The 21,708-nt window shown below is 40.4% G+C and overlaps 1 protein-coding gene across 1 annotated transcript in view; it reads left to right on the top strand.

Annotated features, from left to right (window-relative positions):
- ADAM12 (ADAM metallopeptidase domain 12) overlaps positions 1-21,708 on the top strand; it is a 184,071-nt gene that overhangs the window by 150,275 nt on the left and 12,088 nt on the right. The window contains exons 12-18 of the mRNA XM_074908490.1: positions 1,038-1,215; positions 5,952-6,041; positions 7,479-7,674; positions 15,561-15,669; positions 15,777-15,975; positions 18,444-18,521; positions 20,692-20,800. Coding sequence (XP_074764591.1) covers positions 1,038-1,215; positions 5,952-6,041; positions 7,479-7,674; positions 15,561-15,669; positions 15,777-15,975; positions 18,444-18,521; positions 20,692-20,800 — 959 coding nt within the window. The remainder of the gene's footprint in view (positions 1-1,037; positions 1,216-5,951; positions 6,042-7,478; positions 7,675-15,560; positions 15,670-15,776; positions 15,976-18,443; positions 18,522-20,691; positions 20,801-21,708) is intronic.

The raw sequence follows: 21,708 nt of genomic DNA, 5'->3' as shown, positions 1-21,708 counted from the left end.
CAGGTTGGCTCCCTGTGCTGCCATAATGTTGAATTACTGCTGGACCATGGAGCAGCAGTGACGAAGGTACCAAGTCTCAGGGGAGATGTTGTTCTATGACTCGGTTTTGATACAGATCCAGCATACCCACGTGCACATCTCAGTGTGGAGAGGGCACGAGAGATTTTAGGACGTGATTCTGATGGCCAGATCCAGCTGACCTCTCTGTGGGTCAAACTGCAAGTATTCGTTAGTAAAAATGGAATTAAGTCCTCCAGCAGAAAAATACAGGTTATCTGGTGATATTGGTACTACACCGGATCATTTTGCTAACATTGTCCTTGTGTTTTGGAAAGGAAATCAAAGACACTACGTGCCTGCAGGGCAGGGCCAAATCCTGCTCTCAGCAGTGGGAATTCAAAATACAGGTATTTTCAGTAGTGTCTGTACAGTCATCCTGATTTCATATAAGAACTGTATTTGCTTTAATCATGCAGTTCCCAAGCTTGACTTTGATGAATTGCGGAAGTAGGCTCTTATCAAGTAACCTGGTGTTTTTCTCTATTTTTTTTTTTTTTTTTCTCAAAAAGAGCAGGAAGTTTGCCATACTGCAGAGCAAGATAAATGAATCTGCCATTTGAAGCTAAATTTTCCAAGAAGGATTAGGATGTTTTGCAGTCCTGTAAATGCAGGAATCCTCCTTGCAAGCCCAGAATTTCTTTAGGATCATGATAAAAATTTGCTCTGTATCTACATATGTGTAAGAGGTAGAAGGGATTCCAGATGTGAACACTTCCAAACCTTAACAGCAGCTACAAATTTAAGTGAAAAAGATGGAAATGCCCTTACTCATAGTCAGAAATTATTGTAAATGTTTGGGGCTTAATTTCACATTGACTTGCTGTATTTCCATTCTATGTTAAAGGGTTTTTTTAAAAATGCACACAATCTTCTTGTTTGTGCACAGATGTGCTAAAAGGTCACCGGCGTGACAGGAGAGGGATGTTTTCATCTGATAATACTACCTTTCTTTTTGCCTCTGTGTGTTTTTCTTCTAGCTATCCATTTCCCATGGTATTCAGTAGCTGCAGTAGAAAGGACCTGGAAAATAGCCTGGAAAAAGGAGTGGGAATGTGTCTGTTCAACTTGCCTGAAGTCAAGGAGTCCTTTGGTGGACAGAAGTGTGGGAATGGCTATGTGGAAGATGGAGAGGAGTGCGACTGCGGGGAGCCTGATGTAAGACACCGTCTGAGAATTACCGCTCACCTCCTGTGCAGGTTTTTAACAGTGCAGAATTGGTTTGGCATGTTTAATGCTACTTGATGTAAAGCAAAACTCTCCCGTCCCTGCTTCTATCTTATTAGCTTAAACTTCAGAGTCCTCAGAAGTAGAGGGAGTTTCAATTTGAGTTGTTAAAGTTGAGGCAGGGCCTTAGTTAAAAATAGACTCGATTCACCATTAGAGAACAAACCCTTTCATGGCTTGTCCAACAGACTAACCGTGACTAACTGTCATATTTCTAACAACAGAAAGTCCTTTAAGTACTAGACCATAAGCTAAACTCAAAATACATTTGTGAACATTGCTCAAATTTCTCAAGATACCATGTGTGAACTGAAGGTGTGAGAATATGAGAAGCCACTCATATATTAATAAATAGTTATATAAATATTAACAGTGTCTAGGTATTCTTCATTGGAGACAGTTTCAGTTTTTAGGTACAAGACCTTTCCCTCCTTCCCAATGAGGTTTTTCTTTGTCACTAGCCAATTACCTTACTAACAGAAATAGCCTTTACTTCTTCTCAAAAAAAATTGCTACTACTTCAAAGATTGTTCCATTTAGTTTAGAAAACATGTCAGAGGTCTGCTCAGATCAGTAGGAAATGGGCAAAACCTGGGGGTCAAATAATATCCGAGCTGACATCCTTATCACTTTGGCATCCCATGCTCACTGGCTGTATTGACCTTCTTTCAGAATATCTGAATTAAATACATCAGCAGATGAGGGATTTGTTTCCTGTGATAAATATGATTTTACAGACAAAATAGATCGGGGCAGTTAAAACAGCGAGATATTGCTGTATCCTGTCTATACAGTGTATTGGATTTACACAAGCCATAAGGATTTCCTGACAGTTCACTCATTCTTCAGGGTAACGAGGTTGGAGGAAGCAGGCTTATCTTCTTGTTTAAAGTCAATAGAGTGCAAGCAGCTTGCAAATGTCTTTCTAACCTGGTTATCTTTCTCATTTTCACTTTTGAATGTTAGTGATACCTTTTCAAGTCAAAGCCACTTAATGTCAACAAACACTGACTTGATTTGGCTCTTCTTTCTTGTCTTTCCTTTTTAATTATATTGGACAACTGCAGCTTGGGCCCAATTCACAGAAATAATTCACTGGCCAGTCATTTGTACCAGCTGAGTTTTGTCAACAGTGTTGCAGTATTTTATGTCATGGAAAGCTGTACAATAACATATGCTAGACTGTTATGCACCAGTCTAATAGGTACATGTAGGTGGTTGGTAGAGATATTTCTCCTTTAAGTAAAATCTTAGCCCCATGTTGAGGTCTGTGCTCACTGACATTCCTCAGCAGTTGGACAGCAATGGATTCATGGAGGGTGAAGAGCTGTGACTGTAGCACACCTCCAACCCTTCGGACACCCCTGGAAATGCTGATGCTGTAGGGACTCTGACCATCTCCATCCACGCTGTGGTCTCATGTGCATTGGGGCTCATCATATTCTTGAGTATAATGGATGCCAGCATGCCCACCACCAGGCCAAGAGTGTAAGACCAGACCAAGGATTATATTCCCTATTAAGCTTCAACTTAATTTTGAATTATATTACCAAAAATGTCTGATGTGCTACAGTGTCTGGAAGGAGGGTTAATGTAGGTTACACATAGAAAGGAAGAAGAAGGAAAAAAAAAAAAAAAATCCTTGGTCCCTGAGAACTGAAAGGTGACAAATGTGGCTAATTTTATAACAGGCTGCAAGGGGAATCAGAAAACTACAAATTGGTAAATCAGAAGTCAGACAAATTACTTCCAAATGTAATTAAGAGCTAGTGCCTGAACAGCTGTGACACGCCAGGGACAAGTCAACACAGCTTTTGTGCCAGGAAATCTTGTCTTACAAACCTATTGCAGTGCTCTGAAGGACTTAGCAAGTGGATGGAAAGGGGCAATGATGTTATTGCAGCCTGTTAAGAGTCCAGAGAAGCTTTAGAACCAAAGTCTTTCACCAAAGCCTCTTTAGGAGACTAAGAAGCTGTAGATTGAGAGAATATTGCATGGGCAAAAGTTGGGTTAAAAGATAGGAAACACAACCCATTATAAATAATCCATTTTATGCAGTGGAAGGGGATCTGCTGCGATGTATCCGTGAGATGAGTCCTGGCAACCACACAACTCAGCATATTCATAAACAGCCTGGGAAGAGTACTAGTCTTAAATTTGCTGATGATATTAGTTAGGATGGCGAAGATGAAGGCTGTCTGTGAAGAACTGCAGAGGAACCTTCTGAGACAGCTGGACTGGGCATTAAGATGACAAATGGGATTCAGTGCGGAGTGATGCACATTCCAAACATCACATATAAGATAATGGACTCTGAGCTGACTCTGACCATAGAGGAACAAGACTTCATATTGCAATAAATAGTCTCATGAAAATGTCAGCTCTGTGCTCAAGAGTGGTCTAAAAGGTAAATAGGCTGTTAGAAATTACTAGGGAAGAAATAGGAAAACAAAACAAAGCACCAGTAGGCCTCTATAAATCTGCAGCGTCCTGCGTCTGGAGCTGCATGTGCAGCTTTTTCCTACCCCTCCCAGATCTCAAGAAGGATAAAGCAGAATGAAAATGTTGAAAGAGGAGCAATACAGAGGTTCAAAGTTTTGGAGGGGCTGTGGCAGGAAAAGAAGAAAATGAAGGAAAACGTGACAGAAGATGATAAAATCATGAGTGAAATGGAAAGGATGAGTAGGGAGCAATTGCCCTTCAGCAAGAACTGTGCACATAAAGTTAGAAAGTGGCAGGTTTGAAGCAAGCAGAAGGAGCTGTTCTCCAGACTGTCGATTACTTGTGAGTTCCTTTCCACTGAAGGTTAGAGGGGATAAAATTGTCCATGGAGCCAAGGGAAAGCCAGGAGGCTGGGAAGGTGTCATGTATGGGTGTTCATATTCTTGTCCTTAAGCATTTTCTGCTGGCTGCTGTCAGGGGGACACAAGGCTAGAAGGGTTATAGGGTGACCCACTGTAGTCTGTCTTGTGTTCTTAGAAAAGTGGGGTTGAAAACAAGATGTCCTGTCTACAGTATCCAACACCACGTAGATGATGCTAGAATTGCTGCCGTGTTAGTCTGTCTGAGATGCTCTGATGAGCCCAGACGTACACCAAGAAACCCAACTCCCATCATTGCTGTGGTTACTAATAATAACTACTACTAACAAACTACAACGCAGCAGTAGTTTCAGGTGGCAGCCTCCAGCCTCTAAAAGCCTTGTGAGCCTTTTCTGTTTGCTTGCCTGTTTATGTTCGAACCATTCCTGACAATTTAATAGCCCAGGCACAAAAGCTATTTACCAAACTCATTCCCTACAATGAGTAATAAGTGAGTGAGCAATTGGAAATTTCAAAGGCTGTGGTAACATCATTCAAAGAGCTGTGTCTTTATCCCAGCCTGCCTGTGGAATGCCGATTGCTTTCCACGGCTGGCTGGTGTAGGGCCAGATGATGGGGTATAGGAGCTGACTGTTTCAGAAGTACCTTAATTGGACTGTCATTGCTTTCCTCCACTCTGCTTTTCTCAGATTGCTATTGAGGTGAATTTATAAAATGTTTTCTGTGCAAAGGAACATTACTTCTTAAATACAGCAGCTGCACAGAAATATTTGCGTAGCCTGCTGCCTTCCGGCATGATCAAAAATAGGTGCAGCAAGTTGTTCCACTACTTCAGAGCAGCACAGTTAGCGTGGTATATTCAGCCAGATATTATCTAAGAAAACAGTGAAATGCTGAAAATCATTTTGCTGTTTATTCGTGAGTGCATTGGTAGCCCTATCTTCCAGTTGGAAAGCTTTACAAAAGCCAATAAAGTAACAAGAGGCTGTGAACATCAGTCTAACCCACTTATTTTTCCTGTGTTCCCTATATTGTTAGTGATCCCTTGTTAAGTCGAACTGGCTTAACACAGCTGAAGAGCAATTTTATCTGCTGCTATTTTTGTTAGAGAGATGAGATTCCAGCACAGCTGATGTAACTTGCAGCTTGTGAGCATAATCTTGGAAAAACAAAACCATTATTTTCTGAAACTTCTTACTAGCTCGTTCTACTGAGAATAAAGTTTGCGAAAGCCTACACATGCCACCATCTAATCCGTAAGTGTGAAATTGGGATGTATCAGTTAGTGAGAATGCAATTCATACTCATTTCGTTTCTCAGAGCTCTATTACTGGCTTACCCTGATAAGAGATTACATGGAATACTGTCATCATCTCTCCTTGTGGCAGCCACCAGTCTCCACATGATACAGAAGTCTGGTGAGCAACTATCACAAAGTAGAGAGCTGCAGTCATGATGCTCAGTAACCGCAACACAGGTCCTAGATCCTCAGTGGAGGCAGTGGAATCATTCCACTGACTTTTTTTTTTTTTTTTTTTTTGTGGAAATAAACCACTGTACTACTGTATCGGGATCGGTTTCAGCATACTTGAGTTGTTTGTGATATTTGGGATTAGATCCATAGCTGGAATAAACCAGCCTTCCTCAATGGCTTCTCTGGTTTTACTACAATTACTGTGCTTGTTGAATCTGAAGACAGACAAGACTTTTTGGATCAAGTTGTAGAATTTCATGCATAATTCATTATTTCATGCCTAGCTTTTCTTGGCGGAGCTATAGGCAGCCTCTTAATTTACAGCTTATTGTGACTGAAAGTTGTCTGCTCTAAATTTATCGTCCATCTAGGAATGTACAAACCGGTGCTGTAATGCCACTACCTGTACTTTGAAACCAGGAGCAGTGTGTGCACATGGACTTTGCTGCGAAGACTGCCAGGTGAACCAACGGAAACTTTTTTTTTTAATCTGTGTGGGGTGGGCAGAATTCCACAATCTTCCCAACTGAAGAGCAGTAAGCAAGGATGGAGAATAAGCAAGTTGGTATCATTAAGCATTAAGACACTTGCACTTCATGTAAGCAATTCCAAAAATTCTCAAGTTGTCACAGTTCTTTCCTGCAGTAGGGGATCAACAGACTTTTAATGGTGTCTGTGCTATTTGTAGCCACTTCATCAACTCGTGCAAAACCTCTTCTTTTTCATGAATTTTTGTAGGCTTTGGGGTTTTTTTTCATGCTTATATGGATGTTGTGCTCTGGCAAGCAGTCATTAAATGCTGGACCCTCTTTTTATGGGAAGACTCTTAAGATATTAATTCTGTCAACAGCATATATATTTTTAATGGCAGATCATCAACTCCTGTGGACTCCTAATGTACTAAAAAAAGCCAGCTTGCTGCAGGCATTCACCTTCTTGAATTCTCAGCCCATCTCTTGCATATGGGCTAATAAAGCATTCAGCAAGTTTCCATTGTCTGTGGCAACCATCTGCCTAAAAGCTCAGTAGCAGCAAGCTATCAAAAGAGCTAGCAAATGCTTTTTAGCAAAATCAATCTTCATGTCTTTTTGCTTTTTACCAAAGGCGCTGTGGTGATGCAGTTAAAAATCAGCGCTGCTCTCAGAGCACACCCATCTTTTGTGGTTGTTGTCGATAAATGATTGTTCAGATTGCCCTGTTCCACCATTAACTACGAGTTGCCTTCAACTCTGAGAAAATGCAGTTATCCAGGGAAATCAGGACAGGAACAGTTATATGAACCAGTTGTATAAGTAAGTTGAAGAAGGTCTTGACCATGACAGAGAGATGTTTCCATCAGGAAATGCATCTCCATCCCAGGAAGCTGTCAGGGAGCTGAATCCAGAGGCAGGTGGGCTGGTGGCTTGGTGAGCCATAATATAACAAAAAAAATATAATATTCTGTGTTCAGCTGGCTGCCCTGGTCGCTGCTGTGTGCTTATAGCCATATGGATGAAAAGGTTTCTGCTCTGACTTCTGGTCAGTGCTGCAGAGCATCCTTTGCAGTACAGCTCAGACTGTTTCTGTGCCTCTGTGTTCAGACATGATTGCAGGAGGCAAGCTGAAAACTTTGGTTCCTACTTGAAAACATAATGAAAAGCTGGATTTACCTTCTGACCCAAGCCACGTGAGCCATGTTTGCAGCTGCAACTTCAGTTTGGCCCTCCTTCCTGCCAAGCCCTTCTCAACCTGTGTCAAATAAATGTATTTAAAGAGCTGTGTAATCCTTAAACTGTCCTCTGCGGTCAGCTGGTGCAGAGCCAGTGGAAAAAGCTGTTCATGCGCTGCATGGGTTATACCGCTGCATAACTCTTATTGATTGGAATTACAGCAGTAAAGGGGTTTTGTTTGTTTTGCAGCTAAAACCAGCGGGGATTTCTTGCAGAGAGTCAAGCAATTCTTGTGATCTGCCAGAGTTTTGCACGGGAGCCAGCCCTCACTGCCCGGCCAACGTGTACCTGCACGATGGGCACGCGTGCCACAGGGTGGATGGTTACTGCTACAACGGCATATGCCAGACCCATGAGCAGCAGTGCATCACCCTCTGGGGCCAAGGTGAGTTTGAGAACCAGGAGGTCTGTTTATGAGATAGACTTGGGGAAAAAAAAAAAAAAAAAAAAAAAGCATGTGATTGGGAGGAATTTTATACGGCACCAATCTGTATCTATTCTTTTCTGAAATGGCAAACTGAATAATGAGGGAATCATTCTGTGATTCATTTTATCCTTGATTTGCAGTCATGTTCATTTCTTGCAGCAGGAGGTAGAGAGCAACACTAACTAGATTCATTCTGCAACAATGCTGCAAATGGCTCGGTGAACTTAGACAAATCATTTAACACTGACTTTGATATGGCCTTATGTCATCCTACAAAGTGCTGAATGCTCTTGACAGGTCGAAATTGCATTCTTTTTCAGACTGGTATGGAAGCTTCCTTCTGTGCTCTAAATTGTGCATCTGCAAAACATATACATCTGTCTACATCCCAAAGCAGAGCTCAGTATTTGACACTAACATAAAATTCTTGTATCATTGTGTGTATTTTATTAATTGGTGTTACCCTGTAAGCCTGCCTCCTGACAGTACACTTAGCACAGGACGTGCTCAAGCGGAAAAATATTTTATTCTCCTATGGAAATTTACTTTTTTGCAAAAATCTAATAGCATGAGTTCTTGGGTTATCCAAAATAGGTGATATCCCGGGAAAGCCATTCACCTTTCTACAACGTCCTGCAGCTCTTCCACTGAATTACAAGTACTAACTCAGCATTTTGCTATTGCCTCCTGCATCACTGGGGACATGTCATGTCTCCTTCAGCATCTCACCCCCTTTCTCAAATGGGAAAACTACTTTTACCTCTTCTGAGGAGAAACATTTTTTAGAGCTAGATTTAATTATGTCTTTTAAATTAACTTTTTCAGCTCCCTTAGCCTCTTAATTCAACATCTCTCTGCCTTTAACTCTCTTTCAAAATTTATGTATCAATACAATGACACAGATGTTTCCCTTGGTCAAAACCCTCATCAGAAATCTATTGAAAGATCCATCTGTTATCTTCACAGGGACTTGGACCATTCACGATTTTTGTTTTAAAGAGCATTAAAGCATCTCAGGAAATAAGGCCACTGATACAGATAGCAGGTTAACTTGGTCATGTGGGTATAAGAACATGTTAGCAAACTTTAACTCCCCGCATGGAACTGATGCATCTGATATACTCCTCCGAATCCCACTTGCATCACAGAGTTAATATGAGCTCGTATAGGCATGTACAATTACAGCCTCCAGTCTTAGTCATACTGGGATTCTTAATCCCCTGGATACCCAGACATTTTCCCTTGTATAAAGCAAAGTCTCCGTACAAACCAGTTTCCCATGCCATGGAAAGTTACTCGGTCAGACTGTTAATAATTTCAGTCGCTGAGAAAAATTCAGCTAAAGGTCAGGGAGCTGAATTGTTGCAGCTCCCTTGCCAGGGCTGTTTCCTAACTCAGCGAGTCCTCCAAACCCCCCAGGCTCCCCTAATTCTTTCTTGTCTTCCTTCTTGGGACTATTCAGTATGGGCACTGCTGTGCGTGGAGTCTCCAGTGGTCAAGGCTATGTGAGTCTGCTTCTGAGAAAGATGACTTCATTAAGAACAGAGCTCAAACAGACTTTAATTGGAATACCCTTCTTTTTCATGGGAATACCCAAGGATAAAGATTTTGAAAGGGTTTTGAAACCACTTACATCTGATTGGAGTATGAGCTGACAGATGCAGGGTGGAATGAGGAGAGGGCTCAGTGGGCCATGCAGTTGGAAAAATATCATGGTACAGATAAAAAAACTTTTCAGCCTTGCTTACAGCAGAGGGACTTGACATTCTAAGATGTTGTCTCTGGGCTTCATATCCAAAATACACATTTGAACCTTTTACCAGATTGTTGTAATTTGTTAGAAATTTTTTTTAACAACTGTATGTGTTGGAGTGGAGTGTAAGACTAGTTGTGTGGATTAAAAAAAATCTGTACTGTAACGAAAAAAACAGATCACAGTTCATTTGCATTAATTTCTTTTTCCGAGTAGGAGAAAGCCATGGAGAACAAAATACAATAGCTTTTCTTAAAATAATATTCAGTATATTGAATTTCTTATCAGTGTATTGTTTTGTATATCTTTCTTTATTCATCAGGTTACAGATGTCCAGTAGCCCAATGATAAACGTCAATCTTAATATTTTTAGATCTAGTTAAAGAAAAACGATGAGCGCTGTCAGAGTTTGTTTACATTGGGCTGAGCAATAGGAACCTGTTCCCAGAAAGAAGTACTTGCATTTCCTTGGGCAGTTTTTGTTACTTTCAACAGATGAATTCGAATCAAAAGTGGAATACTTTCTGCTATTCCCTATCTGCAATAGCATGGAAAGCTTGGTGTGAAAGAGGGGAGGAGCACCTGGGGACAGTCTCTGAAAACAGCGATTAACTCCTCTTAAATACCAAGTTCATTCCAGGCTGCTCCCAGAACACACACATTTCTCTACTCTCTCACATTAATTCATGTCATTTTTATCCTTAAGGAGCAACATGCATGAATTGCTTGTCATCTTTTTTGTTTCATATTCAGAACCATCAGATTGCACGGATCTGACCTATTGATAGTAGTGTGACTGAAAGATACATCGATAGTAATGCATTTGTGTAGTGTCTGGTACTCCACTGGCATTTTTCGGGAGTAACTAGATACACAGATAAAGCTATTTGAGAGAGAGAAATTATCGATTACCAAGGAATAGAAGATTCTCAGCTTTAGACTCACGGCTTTTTCTACATTGACAAGAAAATGATTCTTTAGGGAAGGAAAGGAGATGATTGTCAGTGTGTTTTCCTACCCTTCCCTGAGAGGGAAAAAACCCAATGATTTGGGGGAGCCAGTGGCAGGCATTGAGTTAATAATTAGAACGTACTTAACTTTGTTGCACAGACATGGCCATTTGTTCAGGCAAGAACAATCTTAATTTTAATGTCAGTATTTGTTACAAAGGCCTGTCACTGGTGTAAGAGCTTTGCAGTTTTTTCCAGGTACAACCCTATAGGCAAAGTAGATGGGCTTCCCATCCAAGTTAGCTGACCAGATCATTACTAAACATTTGTTTTGGGGTTTTTTTAGTTTTTTTCTAAAATAATAATTTATCCAAGCACCATAAAGATTTGAACTCAGTAAAATAAACCTAATTTGATCATCACACGTTTATGGCTGGGCCTTTTCTTTTGGAGACTGGAAAGGCATTAAGCCATATTCTCAGAGGCAGTGAGAGCTAGATCTTTTGCCAATTACCAGGCCTAGCATAAAGGACACAGGCAGCATAAAGATGAACCAATAGCCAGATTGTATTTGATACACAAGGGTCAGTCCATGGGTGAGCGCTGGGGGGACAAACAAGTCAGGTTATACATAATCGACATCAATCCCACTGACCCCAACAACGACACCGCACGACCAACAACGGGTGGGATAAATGGTGACATGCAGTCTGCCATAGAAGGGACGGGAGACAACCGAGTCAACCAGCCAAACACATCAGACCAAGGAACCCACACACTGAATCTCTCCACAGCCCGCGTTTACAAAAGCCAGACCTGAGTGGAGCCCAGTCCCGGGGAGACGGGAGGTCCTTCCCAACAGGGAACTCTGCACAGGGCATCCCCCTCACACACAGACACTGCCCCTCCTGCCAGGGGTCCCAGCTTTTATCCCTCAGTGGGAGCCCTGACCTTGGGTTACTCACTGCGGGACCCCTGGGGCTCCTTTACCCAATGGCTCTGTCTGCAAGGCCCCACCCTGGGGGGAAGCCTAAAGGGAAACTCACCCCCCTTTGGGAAGGGCTGTGGGAATCACCCAGATGTCAACCTTAATTTGGGGCTTGGGGTTGAAACCCCAGCATTTCACTAGCATACTCCTTAAATGCAAAAAAATGCAACCCCCCCATCTCGCTCATGCACAGACTTAACAACAGCAATCAACAAGATGAAGAGAGCGGCCAAGGGAAGCTTGTAGAAAGTTTGCTTTGCACCATCAGTGCAGTAAAACAAACTTAATGACATGTAAAATCCAGGTGCAAATCACATGACAGAGAACTGTATTTTTATGCTTATATTTATTTATACAGCTGTTCATGGTGCTAGTTGGCATAGCCTGACCAACAGAACTCCAGTCTGTTTCTCAGAGGTTGGGGTTTTTTTCCCTTCCACACCCATAAACTCTGTATTTTTAATTTTTTTTTTTTTTTTTTTTTTTTTTTTTTAATGTCTTGAGACAACGTTGGGAGCTGAATTGAAATAGTTTTCCTTTCTGCTGCCAGCCTGATAACGGGTGATTCTCTGTTCTTGGAATCAGCACCATGGTCAGAAATTTCTCTCTTCTCTTTCGGGAGACCGTGACGGTATTTTCTCCTTGCAGCAGGTTTTGCGCTGATCTGAAATGACACAGCGTTTCTGTATCACTTCCAAAAGCATAGAACATCTCTTTTTTATCTTTTTTTTTTCTTTTTTTTTTTTTTTCGTAGCCGTATAGGGAAAGAATTGGGCTCATCGGTATACACATTTGGAGAAAAAAATAGTCTCCAGGCTGACAACTGCAGCGGTGAGCCTTGACCTTCTGCAGTTTCAAACAGCTGATTTAATCCCTCGAATAAGGCTTGGCATGGAAAGGCTGACAGGACCTTAATTACGGGGTCATGATACTATAATTATCAATAGCAAAGTGAAATAAACTCTGCTTATCCAGCTCAAAGCACTTAATAACCACTGGAAATCTTTCACAAATCATTTTGCCTTTGCCTGTAGAGGTAGTGAAATAGAGAAAGACAGGACTTTCTGCTTCAGTTTACATGGTGCAATCATGATAAATGGGTTTTCTCCAGAAACACAGCATTACAATTCTCTTCCTTCAGCATCCTCTGCAAACCTCCTTTTAACTTGGTAGCTCCATCTGTTCAGCTTCTTACACTCCGATATGTTTTCATCTATTAAAAAGTCCAAATATTGTGAGAAACCAGTCAGGAGAGGGAAGAGCCATCTGAATCCCAAGCAACAACGTGTTCTGGTTTGATACCAAAGACAGAAATTGAAGTTAGATTCTGGTTTCCAAGCCACAGATGATCATTGGGTACCAGGTGTTTTCATAGACAGGCTGCTCCAAGCCTGCCAAGGGAGCATTTTTTTGTACTCCGTGAGATCTTTCTTCTTGTCAAGTATTATTGGTTGGAGTTAAAACTCACTGTCTGAGACCTGCAAGGATGCTGCAGATGTGGTGTCCTTCCTGCAGGCTGCTTTCCATCATGTGTCGCACACTTGACTTCTGTATTCAAAAAAAGCAACCAAACAAAAGTTCCACCAGGTGAAAGAGGAAGATAAGTACCTCAAACTCTCTTAGTACTTCAGTGAGCCTTTTTCTCTTTTTAACACCATTTGTTTAATAAGTTTTTGTTAGGTCATTTACAGTCAGAGCACAGGACGTGAGCATTCGTTTTGCTTTCGGCAGCTTTTGGAGCCACACACCGCTCTGAGGAAAGTGTGGCTGTGCTCTGGGCTGCTGCTGCCACAGCTCCAAGGGAGCCTCCAGTCGTTGCAATGATATGTCATTGCCTCAACTATGTGGGGCACAAAGTTCCCAGCCAAGAAAAAAATGAGACCTATAGCAAGTGCATAGGATCATGGTAGATGCAGGGGAGGGCGGGGCTGAGCAAGTCGGTCTTTGCAGATGTGGGAGAAAAAACAATTTTCCTTGGCCTCTCACTTACAGCTTTTTTTTTTTTCCTTCCCTCCCCTTTCCTCCTAAAGCTGGCATAGCATATGCACATGTTAATGTTTGTATCAAGCTGAATAGTTAATGTGCCTGCCCTGGAAAGATGAGGAGGAATCTACACGCTGAAAATGGAAATTTGACTTTGCTTTTTGCACAGTGCCTTGTCTGGATGCTTTTGTTGATTTTTTGATTATTGCTTGTGGCTTAATGAAAAGAAGTGAAAGACTCCTGTCGGAGTCCCTTTTAATAGTTCCAGACTTGAGAAATGTTCTGAACTCAGCAAGCTTGATCGTAATCTTCCAAAGAATTTCAAGCTCTTGTCCTGCTCTCCAGGGAACCAACAGCTCATATTCTGTTCCTTCTGTGCCTTTCTTTCTGAGTTTTCCAGTTTCAGTATGTAAAAATGTAAGAAGGAAAAGAGGGTGCCATCTTAAGCCTCTCCAAGTTTTAATATTTTGTCCTTAATAGCATTAGATTGCTCTTCAGCTGTATATAGTATTAGTCAAGCTTCCGACTGTGAAATGCAGATAATTAATGGAGGCTTTAATCTCTAAATTATTACTGAAAAGATCCACAGTAACTGGTAGTTTTACAATCATATTTGTATTTTCCTCTCCAAGCATTTGACCCCTTTTTCTTAAAACCTTCTTCCTCGCTGAAGGCTTTCAAATGAAATCTTCAGGAATATTTAAATAAAATATCTGTTTTACCCACAGTTAGAGGCATACACAATTGGAAGTGGCTCAAAACATTTGAAAAAATATAACTCAGATATTCTGTCTCTGTTAAAGATTGGGGAACACTGTGGAAATGGTGTATTTTCGGCCTTTAGGCTATCACATCATTTGCTGCCAGTTCTTTATGTTTTAGTTTGGCTGATCTATCAAAAGTATAAAAATGTATCTAGCAGGTATCTGTTAAGAGTTTTAGCCAGTGCATCTCCTTACCTTGTCTCCTCAGAGCAAGTCTGCATATTGCAGTAGTTGAAATGTTGGCAATGACTTGATTGTGCTATTAGTTACCTTCACGGAGAGAAAATATGGGGTAGTAAAGGGCCCTTGCAAAGGGGCTCTTAATCTTGCAAAGAGCAGCAATTATTGGCTGGAAATAAAAGCCACACTTCTCAATAGAACAAAGGGATTAAATTCTAATACATGGCCTAATTAATTATTGCATCAGTCAAAGCAGGGTAGTAGATCCTCCTCCTCTTAGACATTTCAGATGAACACATGTATCTTCCCCTAGAAGATATTCAATAGTTGGTCCTAATCTGGGGGAAAATGGACAGGAGAGTGTCTGTACAAGACGTTGGAATAGATGTTCTAGTAGTACCTTTTAACTTCTAAAACATAGGGATGAGTAATCTGTCTGCACAAACGTTTCCAGTACTACTCCCACCAGGGAAGTTCCTTTGCCGTTAGGATATGTCTCCATCATAAAAGACTACAGTAGATAAGAACCAGATGCTGCATGTCTTCCCAGATTCCTCCTTCTACCACCATGGTAGAAACAACCCCTCTTTCAAGTCAGTCTTTCTCTCCACTTTCAGCTCACTCTCGGGGTAGATTTACTGAGGATTAAGGTGGGGACGGGTTCCCTTCCTTCCCCAGTACATTACTTGAGCTGATGGCACTCATGTGGTCATGTCTTTGCAGACACATAGCACACTAGTCTGCAAGTGGATTTTTTTTTTCTGATTTCTTGTTGTTCTGAATTGCGCTTAAAAAGGCCTTTCTTGAAAAGTATTTTCTTTGGCTTTAGCTCTTGGGGGCTTGCTAGAGTCAGATGGACTCCTGTAAAAAGAAGGGAGTTAACTTACCAGCTGGCCTTCATCTTTCTTCACCAAACTAGATTTGGCATTTGCTAAAAGTTTTTGTGTCCTAGGAGGATTCACAAGGGGGATATCATCTAGAGAAATTCTGAAAGAGATTGAGTTCTGCATTGTCTATTTCTCAGCACTGCCAACAGAGACAAATAACAGTGGAAAACCGCACATTCAGGCTCTTCAATTAGCATGCTGATCCAGCACAACTGTTTTGTTGTGCTTCATCAATACGCAGATCACATCCTACCTTCCCCTAAAGCATCAGCGGAGCTCAAAGAAGATTATTAAAAACACCTTGTATGAGATGAAAGTTCTGATTAGGTTTTGTTTCAGGTGCGAAACCTGCTCCTGGGATCTGCTTTGAGAGAGTCAATTCTGCGGGTGATCCTTACGGCAACTGTGGCAAAGACTCCAAGAGCTCCTTTGCTAAATGTGAACCCAGGTAGGGTGTCTCCCTGCAAACACGGGCACAGATGCAAGGGTGGTGGGAGAGGGTTCATAACATTTAACGTTATTTAACTAATCTTTGGCTTTGTTTATTTCCTGCAGAGATGCTAAATGTGGAAAAATCCAGTGTCAAGGAGGTGCAAATCGACCTGTAATTGGTACCAATGCTGTTTCCATAGAAACCAATATCCCACTTCAGGAAGGTGGCAAGATTCTGTGTCGTGGTACCCACGTGTACTTGGGTGATGATATGCCCGATCCTGGTCTCGTGCTGTCAGGAACCAAGTGCGAAGATGGAAAAGTAAGGTTCCAAAACACGCCCAAACAAGAACATCACTACGCTCATGCTGCCAAGTATTTTGTACTAAACTGGCTGGGGTTGGCCTTGGGATTTTTTTTTTTCCCCAGAAGAATTGTTTCTCATGCTCACACTGAGTCAGATTTTCACTCCCTTCTTCTTTTGGCCACTGTTCTGGATTACAGATTTGCAGATGAAATGCAAGTTGCTTCATTTTATAACTGATTTTTTGAGGACAGTCCCAAGTATCTGTCCATGTAGGATAGAGGTTTTCTGCTAAATAAGTACAGCAAAATACGTTACAGGCTTGATAATGAATTTATGAAGAGTTCAACGCATTCACTTTCCCAGTTACTATAGCATTTCAAAATTGTCGTTCACTTCATGTTTCAAAATTTATTATATCTGCTGATTATGGCTCACACACACCCCCCTTTTTTTTTTTTTTTTTCTTGCAGGAAAAGACATCTCTGTAGGCACTATTAGAAAAATATAAATTCATTGATGTTCAGCCACTAAAACTGGTTTTTTTCAATCATATTTTACGAACTTTGGGAACCATCCGAAGTGAACATAGTCCAGATTTCAAATGTCTCATTCTTAGTTTTTCTTTTGTGAGAAAAGGAACAGAGAAAAATGAGAGACAGCCATGAGTTTACAGAGGGGGAGGAGTGGAAAGGAGCCCAAGAACTGTTGAAATGAAGAAGATTTCCATACCCTCAGTGGATTACTTGCAAAAAGAAAAAAAAAAAAAAAAAAAAGTTCTTTGATAATTTGTGGTAAATTCAAGTAAGCTTCTGAATTTTTGAATGCTTTTGAATTATGTTGGATTATCACACTGCATTGGGAATGGGTTTAAAATACATCCCTAGTGAAACTACAGTTCTCTTACAGGAAAACAACCCTTACAACATTTCTAAGTCAATCTGTTATAAAATGTCTTTTCAAAGAAAATTCAACGCTGGGAAAGCACCCCATTATGTTTTACTAATGAGTATTTAATCTTTCTAATCTATCTAATCATACACATACACACTATAGAATACACAGGCTAATACTTAGGAAATTGTATGTTTTACTTTGAGGACATTAGTGCGTTTGTATTATGGATTAAGAATATGAATTTAAATATTCTTGAGTTTTCTAAGCCGAAGATACACAATTTGAAATGCAGCCATTTTAATGTGATCAAAATTCTGTGTGCTACTGCACTATGAATATTTGAATTGTGAATACTGCTGTAATCAGACCATATTCTCTACATGCATGCGTGTTGATGCCAATTCACTCTAATTTCCTTTCCATTTTTCCTTTTCCCCAGGGGATAAGTGCCCTGATTAAGCATCCCTGTCGTCTCCTTCAACACTATTCCCTGCTTAATGCTAATTATTGTGACTGACTTTTAGTACTACTGAACTGAACTGCAGTTAAACATGAGCAAAATTGTGCAGTGATTTTTTTTTTTTTTTTTTTTTGGTCAACATAGCATATTAACACTTATTCCAGCCCTAATTTCTTCTTTTTTTCAGTTTTCAGTAGAATAACTTCTCATTACTGACATCTTCATCAGTCCTTTGAATGTTTGATGGTATTATTAGATGGTGCTAATCTTGCTTTACCTTAGTTTTCAGTGGTATTAGAAAAGTTAACCCATACTGGAAAACAAACAAACAAACAAATATTACTTTGCATATGCTATTTGTTTACTTCCGTTCCCTATAAGAATATTATTACACTTTAAAGATTGTTGGTTTCTATTAGACACTAAAAAAATTGTTTAGTTTGGCAAAACTCTTACAAAGGTCTGAGTTTTGCTGAAGAACAATGATGAGCCCATATATATCAATGACCTCAGTTAAATATTCAGGCTGTCCGGCCTCCAAGTTCAGTACTAGCATAAAAAATTATTGGCTTGCACTATTAATATAAACAGAATTATGCTAATTAACACCACGAGAGGACCTGAACCCTTCCTTGAGGAATCATCTGCTGCTGTGAAGACATGAATGCAGTCAGCCCTGGTACATGGAAGAATCCTACTCAGTGCATTCCTAGGTCTGAAAAAATGCAAATTACTGGTTTTTAAATTGTCTTAAACAAAACCCAAACCCCAGTGGCTCACCACAAGTTCCACTTCAGGGAAACTGTGAGTGTTTATTTACACAAGCTCAGCATATCAACCAAACATGAGCTATGTCTGAAATTCAGTATTGGCCAGGATGCCAATCGAGAGCAGAATTCACAGATTTGGATCTAAATAACTTACAAAGGCAGCAGAAGAAGATGACACCACTTAATTCTGGTGTTCTTATCTTTTTGTCAATATACTGTCAATGCAGCATGTGTATTGGGAAATCTTTAACAGCTGTGAGAACCACTGATGGATGAGCAGACGTACAGAGGAGGACATGATGCCTTGGGAGCGCCAGCAGTTCTATCCCTATTAAAACTCCTTTTCTCTTATTTTGCAGATTTGCCTTAATCGCCGGTGCCAGAATACAAGTGTTTTTGGTGTACATAAATGTGCAACAAAGTGCCATGGACGTGGAGTAAGCATTATAGAAACACTTTTTTTACAATCAGTCAATAAACACTGGACAAGAAATAATTTTATGTAATAGCTTTGGGATCTACGATTGTTTGTAATATATCAAATTCACTGCAATCTTTTTTTGTTATATGTTTCTGTTTTCAGTGTCCCTTATATGAACTGCAAGAAATGAAAGTATTTTTATTTAACAAAGAAAAAATTATCAAGTAGTAATTATCTTGTTCTTAATTAACAGTCTGTGATAAAAAGGAATTTTGTCATCTTCAAAGCAATTTTAAATCTAACCTCCCTTCATGAAGAATTCCATTAACATTTCAAAAAATACAGTTTCTGTGTGGGTACAGAGAAGTTAAAATATGCATTTGAGCTGACAGTCAAATGGAAAAGCATTTCCAAAAGTATTAAAGTAAAACCATATTGATGAGTTTCATGGTATGAAAGCGGTGCAGGATGAAAAATTTGATTATATCAGTTCATAATATCAAAGTGTTTTGAAACCTCGTTTATATTATGAACATGTTAATTGTGTCAAGCTATGCCTTATTAATGATTTGCTGATGATCTGTTTGTTTCTGTGAAAAGCTGTGGCGACCACATTGGAAGAGCCACAGGAAATTCTCTGTCCTCTCCTGAGAAGGGATTTTAATTTGCTTTAACTTCTTTTATCCTCCTGCATTTGAACAACTGTGCAGTGTTGATGGTGCTGCACGTTATCATTGTGCTGGAATGAGCATCAGCTTAGACTGGCATCTTTGTGTCTGCTCAACGGAGACCCTCTGTTGACTCCTGACTAGCAAAAAATGACCTCGTGGAACGGTAGATAGGAACTTCTGAAGCATTTTAATTTTAAAAATAATGCTTAAGGAATGGTATTTTTTATTATCTTGCTGTCGTTGAAAATAATTTTTTTTTTTTTCATTTTACACGACCATAGCCAGTCTAATCTATGTGAATGATATTTTAATACTCTGCAGACACAACCAGTATAGTCTTTCTGAAAGACTTCCAACTGACCTTGCCAGAAAAATGCATATTTGCAAACTCTTGTGAACTCACTAATGTCTTACTCAGAAACCCATTTATTAATCTATTTTGTGGCTTCTCCATGGTGGTGGCAGATCAGTGTTAGCACAGATGCAAGTACCTTATTGACAACTAGCCCTAATCCCAGAAACTTTATTTAAAAATCAATTTGAGCAGCTACATATGACTGTGCCATCTCTCTCCTGTGCAACAAGATTTTTTGGCCTGTTTGGTTTGTGCATTTTGTTGATACAACACAAAGCTTTAGCCTCTCTATTAGTTTCATAGCTACTGCTTGGGTGGCCGCAGAAGGAAATAAAAAACAGCCCTTCTTTTGGGTGGGTTTTTGGGACTTTGGGACCTCCTGAGGAAAAATCCATGAGTCTTCCAGCTCCTTCTGCTCTGTGCAGCAGGAACAGGCTGATGTTAGCGATGGACTCCAGTCCTTCAGAGCTCTCTTATTCTGCAGGCAGAATTTGGTAAATCAGGTCTCGCTAGTTGTTCCTTCACTCAGATTAAAACCACCAGGACACTGAGGACTGTATCTGTATAGGCAGTGCAGATGTGATGATGTCAAAGGGAGGGTTTCCTCAGCCCTGATTCCAGTTTCATACGTTCTTTCAGCAATTGGTTCACCTTAGAGCTGGGGGATCTGAGCAGTGGAAAAATCAGTATGCAGCCTAGTGCAAGCCCTTGATGGATAGGAGTGTTCAAGTGGGCTGACAAAGCTTTACAGCCTTAACAGCACAGAGAGACTCTTGTTCCTGTGAAGGCAGAAGGAACAGAAGTTAGAAAGCAGATCATGTTGCTGCTGGAGGCAAAGAGAGAATAAGACTTAAGAGGTGTGTGATTATCCTTATATTATTGAAATTGTCAGCTGGTGCAACTCAAACGATTACCTGCCAAATAAATAATGCTTTTTTAGGATCCCTGTTAGTCCATGGTGTCTCACACTCAGAGTTGCTCTGTGCCATCTTAGTTGTGCCAATAGGCAGATCCCAGTACCTCTCTTTTCTTCTCGAAGTTTTATTTCTTTCAGATGTGTCGCTACCTGATTAGGAGGCCTTATCAGCCAGTGCTGCTCTCAGATATATATGTGTATAGGGTAAGCCTTTCCACGTTGAGCCATTTGTCTTGTTTTGCAGGTCTGCAACAATAAAAAGAACTGTCACTGCGAGGCTGACTGGGCACCCCCCTACTGTGACAAGCCAGGGTTTGGTGGCAGTATGGACAGCGGACCAATTAGACAAGCCGGTTAGTAGTAATTCATGCTTTACCTGTTGTTTCCGTGATAAAGAGTGGAAATACAGAGTGTCTTGTAAGCAATGAGCTTGCAAGATTGGGAAATGAGTCAGTAAATCAAACGGCTTAATCCAAACACATTGGCACCAACCTGAAAATTTAGTGAAGCTAAGCCAAGGATGCAGAGTACATCAATTTTCTTCATAACTAAAGGCACAGTGGTCCTGGCGGGTTCTTTTCTTTGCCTTTTTTTTTTTTTTTTTTTTTTTTTTTTTTTTAAGATACATGGTCAAGTTTAGTAGCTGAGTGCAGTAGATAGGAAATGGTATTGATTTAAGCCGAGGATGAGGAGCTAACTCCCACACTTGTGCTAATCCTGTTGCCATGGTAGATGAATGTTGCAGTACTCTTGGATTCACCTTGAGATATGCCAAGCTCCAGTGTTCTCCAGAAATACCTTCTTGTACACACAACCTGCTCCTATAGTTATGTACCTAATGGAGAGTGAATATTGCAATGATTAGAAATGCAAAATTATTGCCTAATCAAAATTCAAAAATATATTTCATATAGCTCTTCCAAGAAGGAGCTTTTGTATTGTGGAAAATATCAGACTTCTGACAGTATCAGATTAAAACTAGATTTTACAGATAGCTTCCACACATTTGCCAGAAGTTGCCCTCACATATGATAGTAGCAGGAGACATGCATTTTCTGTAATTTGTGTTCCAATTTCCCCTTTTCAGTCTGCAGAACATCAGCTATATAGTATCTTACTTCACCTTTGGCCAAACTCAGAAAGAATTATTTCTACACATTGTGAATTTTCTAGGATTTGATAATCATCACATGCCAATTTTTCTCCAGAGTACTGTAACTTTAGTGACTTCCATCGAGGTGTTTCTGATTTATGTCTGAGT

The sequence above is a fragment of the Athene noctua genome, chromosome 5 (genome assembly GCF_965140245.1).
Source record: "Athene noctua chromosome 5, bAthNoc1.hap1.1, whole genome shotgun sequence".
NCBI classification, from domain to species: Eukaryota; Metazoa; Chordata; class Aves; order Strigiformes; family Strigidae; genus Athene; species Athene noctua.
Note: the sequence above shows the minus strand (reverse complement) of the source record. Positions and strands in the feature narration are given on the sequence as shown.